A 20,457-nucleotide genomic window follows, 5' to 3' on the forward strand; every position below is an offset into this window, starting at 1 on the left:
ATTCAAAATACGATAGTCATTTTTCGGTCATTAACATGCGAGCAACTTTTCAACCGATTAAGTATTTTCTACCATTCTTATTATTTGATGGTCTCTTAAAGGGTCAATGACACCCTGACATAGGGTCCGCATACCTAATTAGCTTGCGTAATTTGTGATTACACACAATGAAATAGAAAATAGACAGTACAGATTGAAAAATGTCTAATTCATGAGTAAACTTATCATGCAATGTGATGTATACGTGAAATAAATAGAAGTAAAGGAATAAGAAGATTGACGAGTTAAATATTGCTTATAAATTGATTGTATTAAGTACGATAAAAAATAAACAGTAGAAAAGATTGGCTGATTTAATTTTTGCAACATTTGTTTATTACCTCTTTTGAAAAATCTTTGGCATAATGGTGAACCCAGTTAGTTTTACCACGGTTGCTATGAAAACCGGAAAAATGGCATAAATTTGAAAAAAAATATATAATCTCACCTAGTGACGCTCCGACCATGAACGGCGGTTATTTTCTGCGACAAACATTATTCCAATTTCTTGCTACAGGTGATAAATAACCAAATAAAAACACTGAAATGTGGAACGGCAAACGAGAACGGAGAGTAACACCAAAACGTCTTTCCTCACTGCATTGTCGGCTATGCGAGAGACCAAAACAAATATCGCCGAAAGTGCGTTGGTGCATTTTTCTTATCCGACTGTCTTTTCTTTCTCGAAAACTGAGTCAACATTAGGGTAGATACGTTACTGTCGTTACATTTGTAATCGTATTTACAATTAATATACATTCGCTCGTGTATCTATCGTGCATTTTTATAAAATCTTATACTTAATATATCGGATTCAAGTCGAAATACGATGACGAACTCGACGGAAGTATAATGTATTGCGCACCTTCTTGACTCTGACAGTCCGTGATTGTTTGAGAAGCGACGTTCAAATTCTGAAAAACACAAAACTTGTTTATTCCGGTTTCATTCCTCAAATTTTCATGGTTCACTGCATATACCGGAAAATTTCATGTCATCAAACAACAAATACAGAATTCCGTGCACATTCTAATCGTATCGCGATTATCGTTATATTTTCGTGAAACAACTACACTTACGTATTTTTTGTGCGTAGCGAGGCAAAAAGTGCAGACCTGGGGTCGGCCTGTATGAGTTTCATTACTACCCCACGAATTGTTCAACGTTGATGATCGTAAATGATTTTCCTCTAAGCGTAAGCAGGGCTGATCAGCAGCACCGACAATTAGTACAGCTCCTAAGTGGCTGATGTAGCTGCTTGCCAGTCGCAACGTTTCGATTTTAGATAATTTTCTATCTGCAGGTTCAGTAGGTATCAATGTCCTAAGGGCGGTGAACGCTGTATTTACGCTGCACAGTGAAGATTGCGATTCTTGAGTTGTGAACCTGCATTTGTTTTCATTTGAAATACGTTTCTATACTAAGCGCAATAGACTATTTTTTTGTCATTTGAAATTTTAGATAATTTAAAAAACAATAAAGTCGATAGCTGCAGGTTTTCTCGAAATTCTATAAATCGACAGAGCAGAGATCTTTTACGTTTATCAAATATTCTACCAACGATAAAAAATTTTATAAATACGCGTGCATGTGATAACCTCATATTTAATGTTTTTTAAATTTTATTATTTAAATTTTTTTATTAATTTTAATAATTTTTATTATTTAAATTTATTATTTAAATTATTTAAATTTTAACATTCGATTCTTTAGTTCCGATTATGTCGAATCATTGATTAAGAGCAATCGAAATCGTGATATTTATTCATTTTACTCCTCCCGCCCTTAGTTCTTTCACAGCATTATTCACATGTAGATACTGCACATAGGTGAGCTGTACACGTCCGTTATTGTATCATAAATATAAATAAAACGTAGGTATATGCCGCACGTTCAGTTCCAGTCACGTTGAATTATTTGATCGTCGCAATATATGCACTGCGACTATAAATACAGAAGAAAAAGCCACACAATTCGTGTCCACGTACTTATTTTTCAGTTTTTTTGTCAAAATGAATCATCAAAAAACCACTTACACACAAATTATTTCCATCGAATCTAAGGGTAAAAGAAAGACCTCTGTTCCGTTGAATAGATTGTTTCGCAGTATAGGGATAAAAAAAGAAAAGAAAACTGTCATAATGGATAGAGAATTAATTCACGGTATACTTAACGTAACCAGCATGCTTATCAACACAGGCAAATATAGATAATTGAAATCAATTATTACCTATGTGTTCGGTCACGTTCTCTAGCGTTAGCTTGATACCGTTGTTTACCAGGTTCATCTCTTTTCCTAGCAGCCATTCCTAGCTTTCTTTCCCTCTCCTTTGCGATAATGATGACCAAATGAACAAACTTGGTTATTAAACAGCTTAGCTGGTTTAAGACTCAGTGTGATACTTCGAATGAATTGTTACGAGATACTCTTTGCTTTAGAAAGGCTGATTTATGAATGAGTAAGGCATCTACTATGCGCTATCCTCGTTTTCATTTGCCCCCCCCCCCCCACCACAGGCCATGCTGACATGTGTGTACCACATGTTCATGTGTGTAATACCCATGTACGCATACACGCACATGCGGAAACGTAGTAAAATGATGGTAAGCCATGGGGTGTGGGTGAGACTCCCACAAGTGGTCAGAGTCTGCATCTCACATTACACTCAATAAAAACAAGGGACCAACCAGCGGCGCTGGCGGCAGCGACTCCAAAAAAAAGCATCTGCTAAACTAATTAGAGAATAGTGGCTCTTCGGTCGAAGTATTCATGTATTTTTATAAAATTTAAAGTTAAACCATTCGGTACATACAATACAGTATTATAGCTTCCTTCTTCCTTGTTTTGTTTTTTTCTTGTGATAAATATTTTTCTTCCTTATGGTTTGTTGGTACTTTTTCACCCAATGACTACAGATACTGCAATCATTTGCACACGCATCAGCTGTTTTTTCTATCAAATAATTTTACTTAGGTAATTTAAATTGTGTTCTTTATCTCCCCTTTTTTACGTTACTTGTTTTCTATGAATACGTATAATCATGTATGTTTGTATGTAGGTATTCATGTTCATGTAAAGTAATTTTTTGCTATTATGATATAATAATATGTATGTATATGTATATTTTCTGTGTGATTATACTCACTATCATTATTCTTATCAATACTATTATTCTTATTATTATTCCTATTATTGTGTTGTATACGGTACAGAGCTGTACTGAAGTTTTATTAGTTTTTTTTTTTTTTTTGCTAATTAAAAAATATTCCGGCAATCCTTATTCTGCTATCTGCTATCTGCATCGTTTGTAAATAAAAAAATAAATAACATTGCTCAATCATTTTGTTTCGTTCAAACATTATCATGATTATTACTATATATATTCATTATTTTATATTACTAGGTAATAATTATTATACGGTATTATGTCACTGTGCTAGTTCTCATCTTGAAAACTTGAAACTGAACAAAATAATACTTTACACATGATTGTTTAGCATTACCGGATGCCATTTGCCGAGCACTTGAATAAATCAAATTTTAATCAAGCTTGGTTAGAAAATTTCTTTTTTCAGAGTACTAAAAATAAATTAAAAAGCGTTAACGTTAGGAAAGTACGCAAAAAAAATTTACCACTAGAATTTCTGCGAATTCCCGAAAAAAGTAATTAACCCTGTGTTTAGACTTTGTTCGCGAGTCTCAATTATTACATTTTAACTTGAACAGTTACATTGTGAAAGGAGAAAAAAAGACAAAAACTGTCGTGATTCGTCCAATGAAGATAATATCTATTTGTGAATGTGTCAAATTCTTATGGTATAACGATAAAAGAAGGCAGTGGTAAAGACAGCTGACGAATATCGCTGTCTCAGCGCGTGTGCTATACAACCGTACATTGCTTTGAGTTGTTTGTAAAGAGAAAAAAAAAAAAAGAAATAAATGTACAAAAGTTCGTAAAAAATTTTTGCATTTTACTAGCATAATGACATGCATACTTTCTTATAACTATGCTACTTGCGTCCCTAACTTTTCAAAACAATTAAAATAGAAATATAAATTTACTCAAGGCCGTGATCCTCGCGCAGCTTCTTCCAAAGCGCGTACCTTTAACTCACGTTCACGTTGTTGCCTAGGGAGGAAAAAAAAAAAAAAAAAAAAAAGAAAAGGGAAAGAAAAGCAAACAAAAAACGTGTTTTATTAACGTGGAACCAGGAGAATAACATTTAGTGTCTTGCGTCAAGAATTGATCGCTTATTATTAATAGGAATAAGAGGTACGATTTTTTCTTACAACACAAACCTTAGGTAGTCTTCGTGATGGGCAACAAACGAAGGATGATGAGGATAACGTTCACGCTCCATCATTAAGTGACGCTGAAGCTGTTCCTGATGCACAGCCATTTCAGCATAAGGTCGACCAAGGAGATCGGCAGGATGCAGGCCGAGCGAGGGATCACGAGACATGAGTCCTGGCCTGGGGTAATTAGCGCCAGCGGCGGCTGCGTGAAACAAAAATGAAATGACTCAATTGCAGAGCAAGGACTAAATTTGGGAAGAATTATGTTACGGTTAATAATTCGTCGACATGAGGGAGGAGTGGTGGGAGGGGAGGTCATTTCTGTTCTGTGAATGTTGTTGTACAATTAGAATAAATACTAGTAGTAATATTACATGATTAGGATTAAGACGCGGGCTGAAATTTTGAGAAATTCGGCACGGGATAGAGATTTTTGTTGGTTAACTAACGTCGAAGATCCTATCACCTACCAGGCAGGGGGAATCCAGCGGCAGCAGCAGCTGCTTCCTGCTGTTGCTGAGCCTGTTGCTGAGCGGCCTGCTGCTGTCCCGGATGTAGGTGCAAGTGAGTGTGCGCGTGCGTATGCGCGTGAGTGTGAGCGTGATACTCGGGCGAGATGCCAGCCATCTGCAACCGGACCATCGGGTCAGCAGCCAGAGCCAGCCGCTCGTCCAGCTGGCCGTGATGGTGAGCTGGATGACCGCCCCCTCCCCCTGCTGGCCCCCCGCCGGCTGCCGTCGGTATCCCTAAACCCGACAGCGCCTCCGTGAAATAACCCTACTCACTGGTTTTATGGGGGTGGAAATAAGGGAGCTCGGAAATTTCAACTCATCGTCATATTTCCAATATTCATCATCAATTTCTGATCCAATTCCGTGTGTTTATCAGAATTCGATACAAGGGGTGGGTATTTCATTTACAGATACTTCAAGGAAACACATTTCTTTGAGACTTAATTGGTAACTTGATGACGCCATAGGAGTTAGTTTCCCTTCAACTGCGACATGTCGGTTTCAAATAACATCACAAGGCCCACGTTATCAACAAGCGGGATCTCTACAAAGCTGAATATGTAACAAGACAGGTAAAAAAGACTTTTCACAAGAGTTTATAACATATATGCGTAAACATTTACAGATTTGAGCTTCAATTATCAACAAAGTATTCTTCCAATGACTACTAAGCTGCAACATTTTTGGCTAAGAATACGAGTAAAGATAATTCTCAATAATGTATCGATTGCTTCGATTGAAACGACGTGAGTCAAGGTAACGGTAGCAGGTATAATAAAATATTAATCCCCATGAAAAACGTAATTTGGATGTTATTTCACTGCTTGAAACCTAAAACCTTATCCACTACACATGTAGAAGACTATTGTACTACTGCTACTGGAAATTATCATGTATCTACATCACATCCAAGGGGGTATATACATCTCAAGAGGATATGTTTTATAAAGAGCGTGTCCAAAGTGAATGTGGTAATAACGAAGTATGATAACACGTAAAATCTTCGGACATTTCACTGCAAAATATTCCTTTGCGGCACATGAGTTTTCCAAACACGATTTCTAACGAGATATTTATATCCCCTGGACTAATTCTTCAACAACAGTAAATCAATTTCAAAACTCAGTGTCTTTTTTTAGCAAAAGTAACTTATCGATTGCATTGCATTTTTTCATGAACTTTACTGAGATTCAGAAGCGAAGTTATGTAGACTTTAATGAGAATCAATCATGGACACACGTCTCTGATTGAACATTAGCGCTACAAACGTTGCAAGATACCGTTTCTGCCACTTCAAAGAGCCACTGAGTTAGAAACAGAATGATAAGAACAATGTTTCGTACCTAATCGTTCTAAACGTTCCCTTTCCAATTGGCTAGGACCTGGAGGAGCGCCGTAGAGACTGAACTGATGTAATGCTTGGGGAGGACCGGAAGGACCGGGACCAGCGAGACCAGCAGCAGCGGCGTATCGTCGATGCATTTCCAGCCAGTGCGGATCCACACTACCAGGTATGGACCTGGGGCCTCCCTTGAGCAGTTCCTCCTTGAACCTGTCGTTTAGTTCGCGATCTCTGAGCTCCCTGATTTCCCGCTCTCTTTTTTCCCGCTCCAGATGTTCCAATTCGAGGCGCTCCCTCGCTACCGGACCATACATGTAGTGCAGCATCGGATCAGGTGGACCAGGATGCCTCGCAGGGGAAAATGCAGCGTGAGGTCTCGCGTATTCGGACAACTGCCTAAGCGCTGGGGTGTCAACGTAAGATCCTGGCCTAGCCGCGTAGCGGTCGTAAGGAGATACAACAGGTTCTAGAGGCCCTCGACTTGGTGGCTTGCAAGGCTCCGGTTGTTTTTCGGGAGTTGACATTTTTCTAACCTGTTGAGCGGCTGCTCTATCTCGCTCCCTCTCCGCCTCACGTTCCCTCTCCTTCCTTGTTCTCTCTTCACGTTTTCTCGCCAGTTTTGAATCCGGTACTGGTTTGAATGTAAGATCAGTCCTAGTGCAAGAATTATTCTCACCGCGATTCCAATGCCGGAGAAAAATGGCTGACTGAGATCTGTGACACTCAGAATCCTCCATCTGCGGCTCCGGTGACGGGCCCCGAGGACTTGGAGGCTCCTCAGGCTCAGGTTCCACCATTTCTGGCTCAGGTTTCGGCTCCGGCGGAATAGGAGGCTGCAGCTGAGGCGGTCGATGATGATGGTGGACAGAGCTGCTAGACGTTAAACAGGCCGACACAAGAGCGGGCTTCCGTTGAGCATTGTGAGAGCTGTGCGAAGATTGGCTATGCGAATGACTGTGCGAACTGTGTGAGGATATAGTCAGAAGTTTGTCGTGATGCAACGTCGTTGCCTGATGCATACTGGACGAGTGATGATGTGTGGCGATCAAATTATCACCCTCGTCTCTAGTAACGCTGGAGCTAGTGCTGGAGTGATGAGCAGTCATCATCGTCGTGCTCTCTTGGCTTCTTTGTGGAGAAGGGGGCGGAATAGCATGAGGAACTGGGCCGTAAGGATAGGCAGGGAATGGGGGATACGATCCGACAGGTGGATAACCGGGGTAAGCCATTCCGCCGTGATGGTAGGGATGCATTGCTGCTAACAACGAGTGATGAATGAACGGGTGGTGAGGATGGAATGGGTGAGCCATGTGCGGACTCGGCTGCTGCGAGGGGTGCATCACTGGCTGCGGAATGGACGTCGGTGGCGGTGGCAAACTCGGAGTTGGGGAAGCGGCAACCGACTGAATCTGAGCAACCTGTTGGCTATTTTGCACCAAAGGATGTTTGCTGGGCGTCGGGGGCTTGCTTGAGCTATCGGGATCCTTCTTGATGTTTTCCAAACTTGGGCCAGGGAATCCAGTTTGAAATCCAGGGACTTTCACCTCTTTCAAGCTCTGCAACGGGTCAGGTTCAGGAGGAATAATTTCCTGCTTTATCTTCAAATTCTGTGGTTCCATAGGGGGCGTGGGTACCAATGAATAAGGTGCGATGGTCGGAGGCTTCTCCAAGGGCATCATACTCTGGGGCGGAGGAATCGGCTGAAACAAATTCTGAGGCTCGGTTCTATCCAGTTCTCCGTTTCCGTCTTGCCGCTGTTCCTGTAGCCTGTCCGACATTCTGTCGTGCATTCTGCTGTCCCTGTGTCTCTCCTGTGGCATTCTATCCTCGGCTATTCTCTCCGGCATTCTGATGTCAGGAGGTAAAACGGGCAGGCCTAAGGGCTGCGGCGAATTCGATAGTTGCGGTATCTGCGAGATGTTGGTGGAGAGATTTTGGGGTATGCTAAGATTAAGCGAGGACGCAGACATGTTCTGCTGTATTCCGTGGGGATTCCCCATACTCGAAGGGCCGACCATGTTCTGGGGGTTTCCCATATTTTGAGCTAAATTTGACGATACGTGCAGATTTTGGGATAAATTCTGCGGTACGTTTTGGCTAGCCGGTATATTTGGCAGGGGATGCTGCATATTTAGGGGCATGACTTGCGGAGGTTGAGGGGGTACCTGAAGAGTCTGCAAGTTCGGGGCACAATTCTGGCCGCTCACCATACCAGGTTGTGATAAATTTCGTATACAGGGACCGATGTCGCCGATGTTGTTCATTGGCTGCTGGTTGCCGGCATTCATGGGCTGAATCATTTCCTTGGAATCTTCGACGACCGGGGACATGTTTCTCTCCATATGAGGAAGGACCTCAACCAATTTCAAAGGCTGGTTCATCATCATCGGCATTTCTTCCAACTGTTCTTTGGTCTCTGGCAATTCTTCTACGATCGGTTTTTTTTCTATGGCGTGAATAACCGGAACCGATATCGGCAAACTTTGAATGGGTGGTGGACCCGGCGTTGAAACTGGAGTTGGTTCCAGCGCTTCTTCCGGTGTGGTTAAAACAGGACTGGGAGGTTCGTCGACTTGGACGGCAACCGGGACTAAATGATTATCGTTCGTTTCACCCTCGGTCTCCCGCTCAGGTTCATCCATCAACGAGTTACTGTCCGTAGTAAGAGATTCGGATGGACTTTCCGGTCTCTCGCCACGCTTACGCTTCTGCAATTCCTTGTCCTCCTCAGGATCGTCGGCTTGTGAACGTTTCTGTCCCTTTCTCGGTGTCTCTGATTTGCCAGATGATTTCTTCTTTGTCTTATCCGGAGTCTGTTGCTGCTGTTGCTGTTTCTCCTGATCAGGCGTATCGGTTCCACCGGCTCTCCTTGGTCGTGCGGGTCTCGGCGTTTCTTTGGCCTTATTGCGAGTTCTCATCCTGCCTGGACTGTCGGGAGATTCGGCCGGCACTGGGCGAAAGAGGTACGGAGGAGCAGGTGGAAGTTCTCCGGTTTTCTTCAAATGCGCGCGACATTCGGCGCAAAGTAACAACCTGTCCTTACCAGCGATCTGGTAGTCTTTTGAATTGGTCGAAAAGCAGTGTTGACAGGATTGCGCAGTCCCGTTTGTATTCGTGTCCCTGGAATCGCTATCCTCTTCCGAATTATCATCTTCCGTAACTGAACTGACTTCGCCACCTGGATTATTGCTAGCTGGCGTGCCGACAGGTGCTATTTCTGGTTCGGATGCTGGCTCCTTGGGGTTTGGCGCCACGGGAGAAGTGTCCTTTGTTGGGGTTGGTATCTCCTCCTTGGGAGTACCAGCCCGAGAGTTACGAGTGTTTCGAATTCTGCGCAATGAACCTTGCCTGCGTCGTCTGTGGGGTCGGTTATTATTCGCGCCAGGCGTCTTCTTCCACAGGTAGTAGAACTCGACTAGTTCAGGCTAAACGGAGCAAAAAATTCCCAACATAAACCAGTTTCCCCCTCTTTTTTTTCTTCTTTTAACCAACTATTGTACGCGTCTCAAGATATTAGTTCACATTCATAATCACCGTATCTTTGTGAGGCAGTAAATCCTTCCTGATGCGAAAGAAATTCTTTCCAAACTGACGAAGACCCTTTACGAAACGTTTCTGAAATGGGGAACATTACATTATTTATTAAGTATCGACCTTCGATTATTCTGTTCTACGTAATCACCCCTCGACAATATACTCACAGTTTCTTCTTCGGACCACTTTTTGTCAATCCCTTTGGGTACGGGACATTTGACTAGTGCTTGAAGTGCCCTGCCAGGGTCGTAGCCAGAGTCATGTAAAATGTCCAGAGCGTTGATCGTAGTGTCGTCTCGCGAGGCAGCTACACAACCGTCATCGGGAGATCCGCCGTCACACATTCCTGCAAAGGCAGCCATAGATCGGGCAGCTCTTAAGTACATCAACAGATCTCCGTCCAAAGCCATGGCCGGGACCCATCGTAGTTCCTCACGTTCTTTGGAGAACTCAGGATCCGGATGAAGATCTCCAGGAGGGATGCCCGGCCTGTACTCAGGCAACCGGGCCTGGCAAGAAACCAACTCCTGTACCCAAAATTCAGGGTAGCGCGCGGTTAGCACCACTGCCAAAGCGAGTTAGTCATGCACACATGTATACCGGCTTGCTTATTCAAAGTGCTAAGCTGAATTTCATAAGGCATAAATAGCTCAACAGAATTCGGTGAAACTTTGCTAGGTTGAAGTTCCTTCTTATTCAGCCGATACAAGTTTACTTGCATTGTTCTATTGTTAGTGCGATGAGAAAGCGATTGTGTTGTTAAAAAAAAACTTTGTTATTGCCGCTGACTTATACTCAATTATTATCTTTTGTACATTCATTAGTTATTAGATGTTATGCGTGAATTATATTAATTATATTTGCAGGGTAGCTATGAAGCAGTGAGGTTTTTCCAAAGAATCGGGCAAACCTGGTGGGATGGACCGACCCGAATCTCGCCTTGGGTACCAGCAGACATCTCCCCCTCCTCCAAAGCTCCACCGTCTTTCTCCAGTGTTTTAACCACTGTCAGTCTCCAAGTCTCAGTAAAGTGCTACCTTCCACCCCTAGGAATTAGTCAGGCGTATAATACATTTGGCACAATATTTTTGTGTGTAATATTAAACAATATAAATCTGTAGGCGATCAGTTTTGCCATTTATTGATAACAGACGATATATAAAGAGAGATCAAACTATGTATGTCTTGAATTTGAAATCAAACATGACTGCCAACATGTATGGAAATGAAGAAGTTTCAACAACGGTGATATTCTGATTTGACAGGTTTTGAGTCAAATTCAACGCGTCGATGAAAAATCACATATTGATGATAAGACTTGATTTTCTTACAAGGAGTAAATTATATTTGTTACTTGAATAGTTAGAGAGACTCAAAAGTTATTCTGAGAATTCGGCTAAAGGGAGTAGAATTTTAACACTACACATGCTCGACTACTACATTGTCGTGAAAATTAAATAATGAAATGGAAAGTTAGTATCAGGTTGACGCAATTAAACCAAAGCAAAGTGTTGGTTAATTTTACATCATGGTTGACGAGAAATATATTTCGTATTTCTATCCCAATGCATTTTGAATAGCTTATTCCATATGTAATCTTAACAAGGGCTCTGAATAGCTATAAAACAGAGTGACTGATAATTTGATGACTTCTTTTAAGCCTGGAAGTAAATTCTATTCAGATAAAACAACAATGAATAACAAATCTGACAGTTGGTCTAATGAGAAAGGATTTTGCGAGATTTGAGACGGTTCATCAAAGGTTGCAAAGTGAGCAATTTCCAACTCATGTTCAGTAATTAACTCTGCAAGTAATTGAGAAAGGGTAACAACAAAGCTTTATGATTAAAGGTTTGCAATTTCTTCTATTGTTGTGCTGTAAATAGCAATATGTGAAAGGTATCTATGATATTTGCATAACAATTAGTAATTCGTAAAAGGGTATGAGGAGAATTTCTGGATCTACATACCTCTAGTAGCCATGCCAATGCGTCATTTGCGAGGATCAGCGGAGTGTCACGGATTCATTTAATTGCGCGACTATTAGACGCGTAGTATCAGCGAACAATGAAGGATTAGGAAACCCTCCTAAGGTAGATTTATCTCAATGGGTTATTGTGGAGAAAAAAACGGTAAACGTTGACCTAGGTGAGAGCAAAGATGGAATTTGTTCAACTGCGTTGTAAAATAATGATAGCAAAAATAGTAATAACAATCATGATGATGATGATGATGATGATGATGTTAATGATGATAATGATAATAATAATAAGAGAATATTAAGGGAATTCAAAAGGGAAAAGTGATGCATGTACCTATGACACCATATATCGCATGAGAAATTACGGATAACTTTAGCCGAAACTTAAATTGTCTTGGCGTTATCTAACCGAGCGTGATATGGGGGTATTTATTCGTTGTGTGATGTTTTTTTTTATTTCTTTTGTCTCTCTAATTCCATGCATTTTCAGTCAGTTAATCGATTGAATAGGGAATAAAATCGATGAAATATGCGTAAAAATAGATGTATGTATGTGGTAAGTATAGATATGTGTAGTAAAACTTGTGGGAGAGGAGGTAACGCTCGGCACTTACCACGCTCCCGACGCCTAGCATCCTTCCAACGTTACGTATAAACTTGCCCGCCCATTCGTTAATTTATGTGTCAGAGTGGCTACGTTAATGTTAACACAACTCCGGGCACATTATTGTTTACCAGTCGCGAATATCAGGCTTTTCGAATATCACACACTACCCATAACACCCAGGCGCGGCCATATTGTCTTCAATTTTTTTCTCTCCCACTTTTTTTCTGGTCTCTCCGCTCGTTCTTTTTTCTCGCTCTCTTGCTCCTACTCCCTTTCGTTCACTCGCTCTCGCTCTCTGTTTTATTTCATTTTGATACAGTCAATCAAGATGTCAATCCCCCATTGTCGTCGTCACGAAATATCAACCACCGATAGAAACGTAACTGCTGTTGCCAAATGGGTACAGCCAGCCCCCTGACACATGCTGCTAAAAGTGGTTCGCAAAATGTCCCTCCATTCTGCCGCCAATCTCCACCACTGGTAGCGCTAGTAGTTGTCTGAAAGGCTTGCGCGCGATCAGCGAGCGAGCGAGCGTGTCAAAAGTCTACTAGCGCCACATAGAGGAACTAAAAAAAGGGGGACAAAACGCGTACAATTTTTTAGTATACGAACAGTAGTGAGTGTCAGGGGGCTGGGTACAGCTGGTTCAAACAAGGGTTTTCCTACGTAGAATTGTTAGCTCGCGATTCGGGTGAATGTGTTAATGAAACAAGATATAACTTAAAGAAATAAATAATATGTACAAACAACGAGGACGAAAATATTGCCACTCAATCGCACTCAATCGATAAGTTTTCGAAATTCCGTGAGGTACTTTGATTCGTCTAACTATATTTTCACCACCGTATCGCTGGTCTGTGTCGTTACTCGTTAGTATTGGCGACGTTGTCGATGATTGAATTTCGGAAACCATTCTAGTTCATGGTTTTTCCGTGTTGGCGCGAGCTGGCGCGAGCCTCTATATTCTACAAAAATGGCGTCGCGTCAGATAGCCAAGAAACTCGGGATGGTGCAGAGGAATTATATCGCTGGCTAGTGATGTTTGGTAATCAAAATCGTTGTTTACTACGACTATAAAAATGAATCGTTACACAAACCTAACAAGCAGCAGTGTGGTGATAGATATCAGTGATTTCGCGCTGAATTAGATATGTTTGTGTCGAACATAAGTCGTGCTACCTTTCAGTGATCGGATGAAGAAGTGTAGGTAATTGTGGGTGGGCAGGCTGGTGAGATCTTTTCAGGATTAAAATATCGGAGAAGACCAAGCTATACACACGTACCTTCGATGGAGTTGAGGGTAGCGCTGATCTCGCTCGCTTTGTTGACGTTCGTCGGCCAAGGTAATTCAATCGCTGAATCAAATTTAATTTATGTTCGACGTACATTTATTCCATTACAGCGTTGCGTTCGAATTTCATACAAAATTCGCGCTAATTAAGTTGATTCGCTAATCATCAATCAAATCGCTCCCCACTTCGCCTGTTTTCTTCAATTTTTTCGTCGATTGAGAATATTACAATCGCAAATAAAACTTCTGGTTATTCCTAACGTAATATAGAATCTCAAGATTTTATTATCGTATTCTGTAATAATGATTTGTAATATGATTGAAAAAGGCAGCAAATAGAACGTACAAATATCAGTTTACATACGGAAGTTGTAATACATAGTATCTACGCATCATACATACGGTTTCGCATGTACAACTTGCGTGTCGATTTTCGCAACGCGAATTTTCTCCTGGGTTTAATCATCTAGTGAAAATATACCTGATGATACAACGCGTATGAATTGATTGTATTTTCTGCTCAAAGATCGGTCGGAGAGAGAATCTTCTAATTATCAATATATTTATTTTTTTTCAAACAATTTTTTTCTCAAAAACTTGTAAAGCGTTCCTGCTGCGCGCGCACGCGTATGCGTGTGTGTGTACTCCTCTTGTTTGACATAACAGCTGCCTCAAATTTACGCACGGTATCTACATGTATAGGCATGAATTTCCATACATGCAATCTTGTTTGCCCGGGTAAATATTTACCCTGAGACTACACGGAGCACGGAGTGGAAAAGAGACATATACAGGTGTAATAAGCCTCGAGAGAATCTTGGAAAATATCTTCTAAACGCCTCTCTGCCAGTCGACTCTTTTTCCCCTGACATACCTGCAAACGTTTTCCATTATTATGGCATCTAATATCCACTGTTGAAAATGTACAATTGAAACGCGGAAGCTTCGAGTCGTTATCATCATACTGTCTGTCCGCCAGCTAGAACCTGTTCAAATTTCGAATTAATGCAAATATCAGCAAATCACAAAGAGAGTATGTGAAGCAGATGAACCAGGATGACCAGGATGATCGCTTCCGCGCATATTCGTGAAACAGAAGAAGGGAGTCGGTGGGTCGTTCGGGGGTATAGCAGTATAAAATGCACGTATAAATAGGGCCGTGAGTGTGCGGGAGAGAAAGAGAGAGAAAGTTATCAAGTTGCGTATAGGCCAGGGAGGAGGAGGATGGCGGAAGATCTCGTGCAGGGTTGCCAATCGCCCGGCACTCTTTTCTTCTCTTCGTTGCACCCTCGTGAAGTACGTTGGGATTGGCTAGTAGCTATATTGTAATTTTGATCCCCCCAGAGTTCAATTCCATTCGAGGCTACAAACTATCGTCGTCGGCGTCGTCGTTGTGTCTCCATTGTGCACCAATAGAGAAATAATTGCCTCGCTTTAATAAGAAGACTTGTCCCGTCGCGTCGAGTCGGGTGGAAAGGGAGAGATGAACTACGGCAACAATCCGACTCTCTCTCTCTTCATACTGACGCTATAGGAACACTATCATAACGAGTCATGCTGAGGAAAATGAGTTATTTCGCGATTTAGGAATTGTCCGAAATTCAGTAAACCGTTACAGAAAGACACACACTCATATTTCGACATCTTAGTTCCTTAAAAATCATTGTAAAATTAAGAAAAGAGTGATTTTTTTCCCAATTTTTCGTAACGCTGACGTTACTAACTTTAACCTCGTACTCTCTCGAATTGTTCTATCGTCGTAGATGGTGACAAATTGTTATATACAATATTATTCTAACGATACGTGAGAAACAGGAGAAATTTACCGAAGAATCCTCATCGCGATGGAACGTTTGATACGAATTTATGATTTTAAGTGTATTGTATAAAGTTATGAGGCGGTGCGCGGTTTTTCTCCATTTCTTCTGAGAATCATGGTCGTCGCCAGCGAGCTCGTCTTTTTCTTTTTTTTTTTATTATGCCCCTTCTAGTTTTACATCGCACGAGATACCGGTTGTTCATGCTGTTGTTCTGGCTGTGTATTAGTAAAACCCTCATTCTCACAAAACAACAACAACAACGCAACGCGCCAGGTGTACGAAAACACTCGAGAGATGTTCGAGCGTAGGTATAATAATTAGGTGTATGTACAGCAGCGGTGAAGGTTTTAAATTTCATCCTTGATGTCCGCTTTCTTGGTTGTCGGAGAAGAGGAAGAACAAGAAGGAAGAAAGGCGATCTAGTTACTGCGGGATTGACAATTTAATTACACGTAGCGTCTATATTACCCGAATGTAACGCTGATCCGACGGGCGGAGGATCGAAGGAATTACGATTTTTCTAATTATTCACACGGTTAATAAACTGTTAACGCGCGTTGCTCTGCGTTTTAATCCTTTGACTCACCCATTGTTGTTCCGAAACAACTTTTATAACAATATATTATTTTTCAAGTTCTCAGGGTGACTGATTACAAATCTGAGATCAGTTTTGGAAAATTGAAGACGGCTGATCCAGTACGGTCAAGAAAATCATCCAAATCTGGATCCAATATGACAGATAAAATTTAAAATGTCATCGGATATTGACGAAAAACTGTATGAATGGGTTTTCGGGGTTACTGTTTACGAATCTGAGATCAGATCTTGAAAATTTAAGGTGACGGATCCAGCATGTAGAACACAAGTTTGGAAAATTAATTAAATTTCGATAGAAATCTAAGTAAAGGAGTTGGGTCGCTTATAACGAGAATTCGAAGTCTAATTATGAAAATTGAAATAGCGGATCCTAATAGTTGCCATGAAATCTCAAAATTTATCCACTCCATGACCTGAATTTAACAAATTCGGTCTACCGTATTGGATACGCCGTTGTGAATTTTCGAAATCTTCTTGCTTAGATTCATAATCAGCGACCTCAAAAACCCGTTTAACATATTTTAGTCCGGGTTCGTTCGAATTTGAACTTTTAGTCCGCCATATTGGATGCGCCATCTTAAGTTTCGACAATTTAACCTGAGATTCACAACCAGAGACCCAAAAACCTCTACATGCAATTTATTGTCTTGATTTGATGAAATTTGAAATACTCTTCCGACATTTTGGATCCGCCACGTTGAATATTCAAAATCTGTCTTCAGATTATGATTCAGTGACCTCAAAATCACATAATCTATATGCTTTCAAGGAAAATTTTCTTGCAAATGAATTATTTCTGCAATTTTCACGTTTTTTCAATCAATTTGGTTATAACAATAATAAAATACGATACATCGGAATAATTACTCTTGAGTCTTTAAGACATATTAGAATAGTCTCAGAAATAGCAAAAGACCGCATGAAGTCGTTGAAGAGTTTGCTAAATATTTAAAAAATGGATACGAAATAGGTGGTAAAAATACCTAGCACTATGAACTCAAAGGGTTAATTAAACACCGCACACGGAATTACATTATGTCGTCTATGGTATAGGTCGGGAATATTACATATTTGCATGTATATGTTACGCAAATATAGACATACAATGAACGTGTAGGAGAGAATAGGAATTTAGTAAAAGTATAAAAACTCCTCGTCGTCGTCTTGCTACTCGTGGTTTACAGACCGTAACGCTAAGATCGTTGCTGCTTGCACTAGAATATCTAAGAAAGGTGGCTTTTGCACGTTGTACAGGAATCTGTAACCTCCGCTACAAGCTAGAAGCAAGTGAGAGGACAGATTTTCTGATCTAAATTGCATCTGTCGATTTCTGCATATTGATTCTACACGAGTATACATAGTTGTATTTATATTATACATGTATTGTGTACTATATGCCGAATTTACTTCGGAAGAATGCAACACGTGTACATATATTGTATACTGTATACATAATGTGTAGGATGCGACAGCCTGCGCCTACGTATTTTCAAACAACAGTTGTCGATGAGTTATTCGACTAGTAAGTCAAGGAAGAAAAAACTAGGACATGGCAAAAATGCAAATGTACTCGCCGAGAAAATTATCCCCCCCCCCATTTTTGGTTGTGAAAAACTCCAGCTTGAAATTACTGTAATTGCGTAATTTAGTCTTTATGCATTTTTTCTTGAGTAATCCTATCTTGTAAATTTAGTAAAGTGACCCTTCGACTTGGCCTCAAGATATTTATTTTGTCGCATGGAGTTTTCCCTCGAAAATGGTTCTTTTAAAACTATGCGTGTGACTTTTTCTCGTAAAGAAATCTAATGTCAAAAGAAATAGCGTCCGAAATACTTTGATTCTACATATCAAGTGAAAAAACTATTGTACAGAAATTTAAAAGAAACGAGATAGAACCGCTAAATGCCGCCCTTCTGAATCTCGATCAAAAATTATCCTCAACGTCACTCGCAAACTTGACAACTTTACAAAGATGACCTTTAAAATTTGGTTATCAAAAATTAAACTTTACCGCGACACAGTTTCCGTAAAAATGGGGCGATCGTCTTTTGAAGAATAAAGATTTCTCTTCGAAAGCCTGTTGTGTTTACATTTTCCCTACATTCTGCAACACCAAAGATGTTGAAGTTCAAACGAAAGACAGCTTGGTTACACCCTTACCTCCGACATTAACATTACTCCAGTTTTTTCACTTCTTACGTAGGATTAAAGTTTTTCGGATATAATATGGAATAACTTTGCAAAAAAAAAAGCGAGACAACAGTGAAAAAAACGAAAACCTTTGGAAGGGAAAACTCTAAGCTAGATAATGGATATCTTGGAAATGTATCAAAAAATTCAGTTCATCCCGTAAGACTGCAATGCGCTAAGTCGAAGGTTCACTTTACAAATTTGACATGAGCGGCCTAAAGATAGGATTACTCGAGAGAAAATGCGTATGTAGAATAAATCTGGAAAACACGGAGTTCGCAGCCAAGATGTTCAGCTTCTCAATCGTTTTCGGTTCAACTTTCTACTTGCAATGTACGCAAAGTTACAGCGTCTCAAATTTGGACCTTTTCCGGTCAAAATCTGAGCGAAGGAGGGCTGATAATATTTTCCGCGAGTGTATATATATCCGTGTATGTACGCGCAATTAGAAGACAGATAAACATTAATCAAGTATTGTATCTAATAAGAGTTAGTTTGAAATTCAGTAGCCGCGTATGTAACAACATATGGGGCATTCCATGTCAAATTTACCCCTTTTTTCCCCTCACCATTATTGATTCGTTCCCCGATTTTTTATACGATTCTACCATCTAAAAAAGGCATTCCTGAATTTTTTCAAATTTTTTTCGCTAACCTTTTTTTTCTAAATATTATGCAAACCCATTTCGAAAACGGTCTTTTTTAAAAATTTGAAAAAATTCTGAAAAATCTAGTTTCTCATTCCGATCATACCGACACCTGGCCGATGATGGGCCGATTTTTTCTTCTATTTTTTTTTTTTTGGCACTTTAAACATTTTCAACAAACGAAACACCATCTTGAAACGTTATGAAAAATCTTCAAAAAGTCTCAAAAATCGAGTCTTTCATTTGAAATCGGTATGATCGGAATGAGAAACTAGATTTTTCAGAATTTTTTCAGATTTTTAAAAAAGACCGTTTTCGAAATGGGTTTGAATAATATTAAAAAAAAAGGCTAGCGAAAAAAATTTGAAAAAATTCAGGAGTGCCTTTTTTAGATGGTAGAATCGTATAAAAAATCACGGAACGAATCAAAAATGGTGAGGGAAAAAAGGGGTAAATTTGACATGGAATTCCCCATATGTAAGTTAAAACGCGCTTAGCATACGTATCTTCCTACGCTCCGTAGTATAGTTCGTTTCGATTACCAGATTTCTCAATTCCTCATACTATATATCTATATGCTTTGGCACGAGGTTGCTGCATTTTTTAACTTCTCGGCAGGGTAACGGATTATTTATTATAATCCTGCATTAGCAACAACAACAGTAACGACACGAGAGATGCGTACATACCTGTAACGTCTGTGCATCAATCCGTATACCGCACATAGGTAGATGCCTGTGCAATACGTGTCTTATAGCTGTTAAGGGGAAAGTTTCTCCGCGTATACCTAGGTATACTAAAATGCTTACCAATGTCGATTTATAATTTGCGTGGGCGCTAATGCTTCAGGGTGTGGTCTGCTCGCTGCTGCTGCTCTTGTGACTCTCTTCGCCTCCTTGTAGCAGCTTTAGTATTTAGTATTCAAGATTTTAAACGCTCGCGACATTCGAGGGAGAAAGAGAAAAAGAGAGAGACAGAAGGAGACGACGGGTCCTTAACTGATCTCATCTCGGCACGCGATATAATAGAAGTGGTACTATAATTGGTGAAGAAATGTTGAAACGCATGAATGAATGATTGATTGAATGAATAGTTGTGTATACTGAGGTGGTAAAAAAAATCGACTTACTGTTTTTTTTTTCAAACTGACACTCATATTAGTTGTAGTAATAGGAAATAAGACGCCTGTTATAATTTGTGCACTTAATGTAATATTTGGTGCTACCTGAACGCAATTTTCCATATTCCGTTTAATTAACACGCAAAAATATTTTTCGTTGTTTTTGAATTTTGTAGTCCAGTAACAAGGCAATGTACATAAATGTACGATGCATATTTTCTATGGGGCACTCAATGCTCTACAGAAAAGGTCTGTTATAATTTTTTGATAACTCAACTCTTTCAATAGTTATTCATGATTAAAGTTGAAATCATGTAAGTATTCACTTTTTTGCGACATTAATAGCGAAAATAGTAGACTTATCACAACATATGTGTACATATGTCTGCTAGATTTGTGATTTTTTTCATAATTTTTGGACTTAAAATGGCGGATTTAACGCGAAAAAACTGAAAATCGCGTGTTTTTTTTTGCGACAAC

The 20,457-nt window shown here is 40.2% G+C and overlaps 3 protein-coding genes across 14 annotated transcripts in view; 1 reads left to right on the top strand and 2 right to left on the bottom strand.

Annotated features, from left to right (window-relative positions):
• Window positions 1–357: 357 nt before the first annotated feature.
• On the bottom strand, window positions 358–2,346 carry LOC107221383. The gene is made up of 4 exons (XM_046737928.1): window positions 2,286–2,346; window positions 2,076–2,172; window positions 1,119–1,389; window positions 358–953 (listed from the first exon to the last, which is right to left on the bottom strand). The coding sequence occupies exons 1-4, from the start codon at window positions 2,344–2,346 to the stop codon at window positions 840–842; spliced, it is 543 nt and encodes a 180-aa protein (XP_046593884.1). The 3' UTR covers window positions 358–839.
• On the bottom strand, window positions 2,312–12,638 carry LOC107221380 (arginine-glutamic acid dipeptide repeats protein). 7 transcript variants are annotated; one of them, XM_046736198.1, is made up of 10 exons: window positions 12,320–12,638; window positions 11,695–11,868; window positions 10,635–10,770; window positions 9,892–10,251; window positions 9,725–9,805; window positions 6,192–9,615; window positions 4,807–5,082; window positions 4,331–4,538; window positions 4,103–4,169; window positions 2,312–2,367 (listed from the first exon to the last, which is right to left on the bottom strand). In XM_046736198.1, the coding sequence occupies exons 3-9, from the start codon at window positions 10,680–10,682 to the stop codon at window positions 4,103–4,105; spliced, it is 4,464 nt and encodes a 1,487-aa protein (XP_046592154.1). In that variant the 5' UTR covers window positions 10,683–10,770; window positions 11,695–11,868; window positions 12,320–12,638; the 3' UTR covers window positions 2,312–2,367. The 7 variants fall into 7 exon arrangements, with proteins under 7 accessions (XP_046592154.1, XP_015515830.1, XP_046592152.1 ...); XM_015660344.2 differs by lacking the exon at window positions 2,312–2,367 and adding an exon at window positions 3,228–3,336 and having other exon boundaries at window positions 4,340–4,538; XM_046736196.1 differs by lacking the exon at window positions 2,312–2,367 and adding an exon at window positions 3,228–3,336.
• Window positions 12,639–13,294: 656 nt separating this feature from the next.
• The window catches only part of LOC107221386 (neogenin), a 30,177-nt gene continuing 23,014 nt past the window's right edge, over window positions 13,295–20,457 (top strand). For all 6 annotated transcript variants that reach the window (XM_046737159.1, XM_046737163.1, XM_046737161.1 and 3 more), the window contains exon 1: window positions 13,295–13,655. In XM_046737159.1, the coding sequence (XP_046593115.1) occupies window positions 13,601–13,655 (55 nt within the window). In that variant the 5' untranslated portion in view covers window positions 13,295–13,600. The remainder of the gene's footprint in view (window positions 13,656–20,457) is intronic.

Source organism: Neodiprion lecontei, chromosome 4 (genome assembly GCF_021901455.1).
Source record: "Neodiprion lecontei isolate iyNeoLeco1 chromosome 4, iyNeoLeco1.1, whole genome shotgun sequence".
NCBI classification, from domain to species: Eukaryota; Metazoa; Arthropoda; class Insecta; order Hymenoptera; family Diprionidae; genus Neodiprion; species Neodiprion lecontei.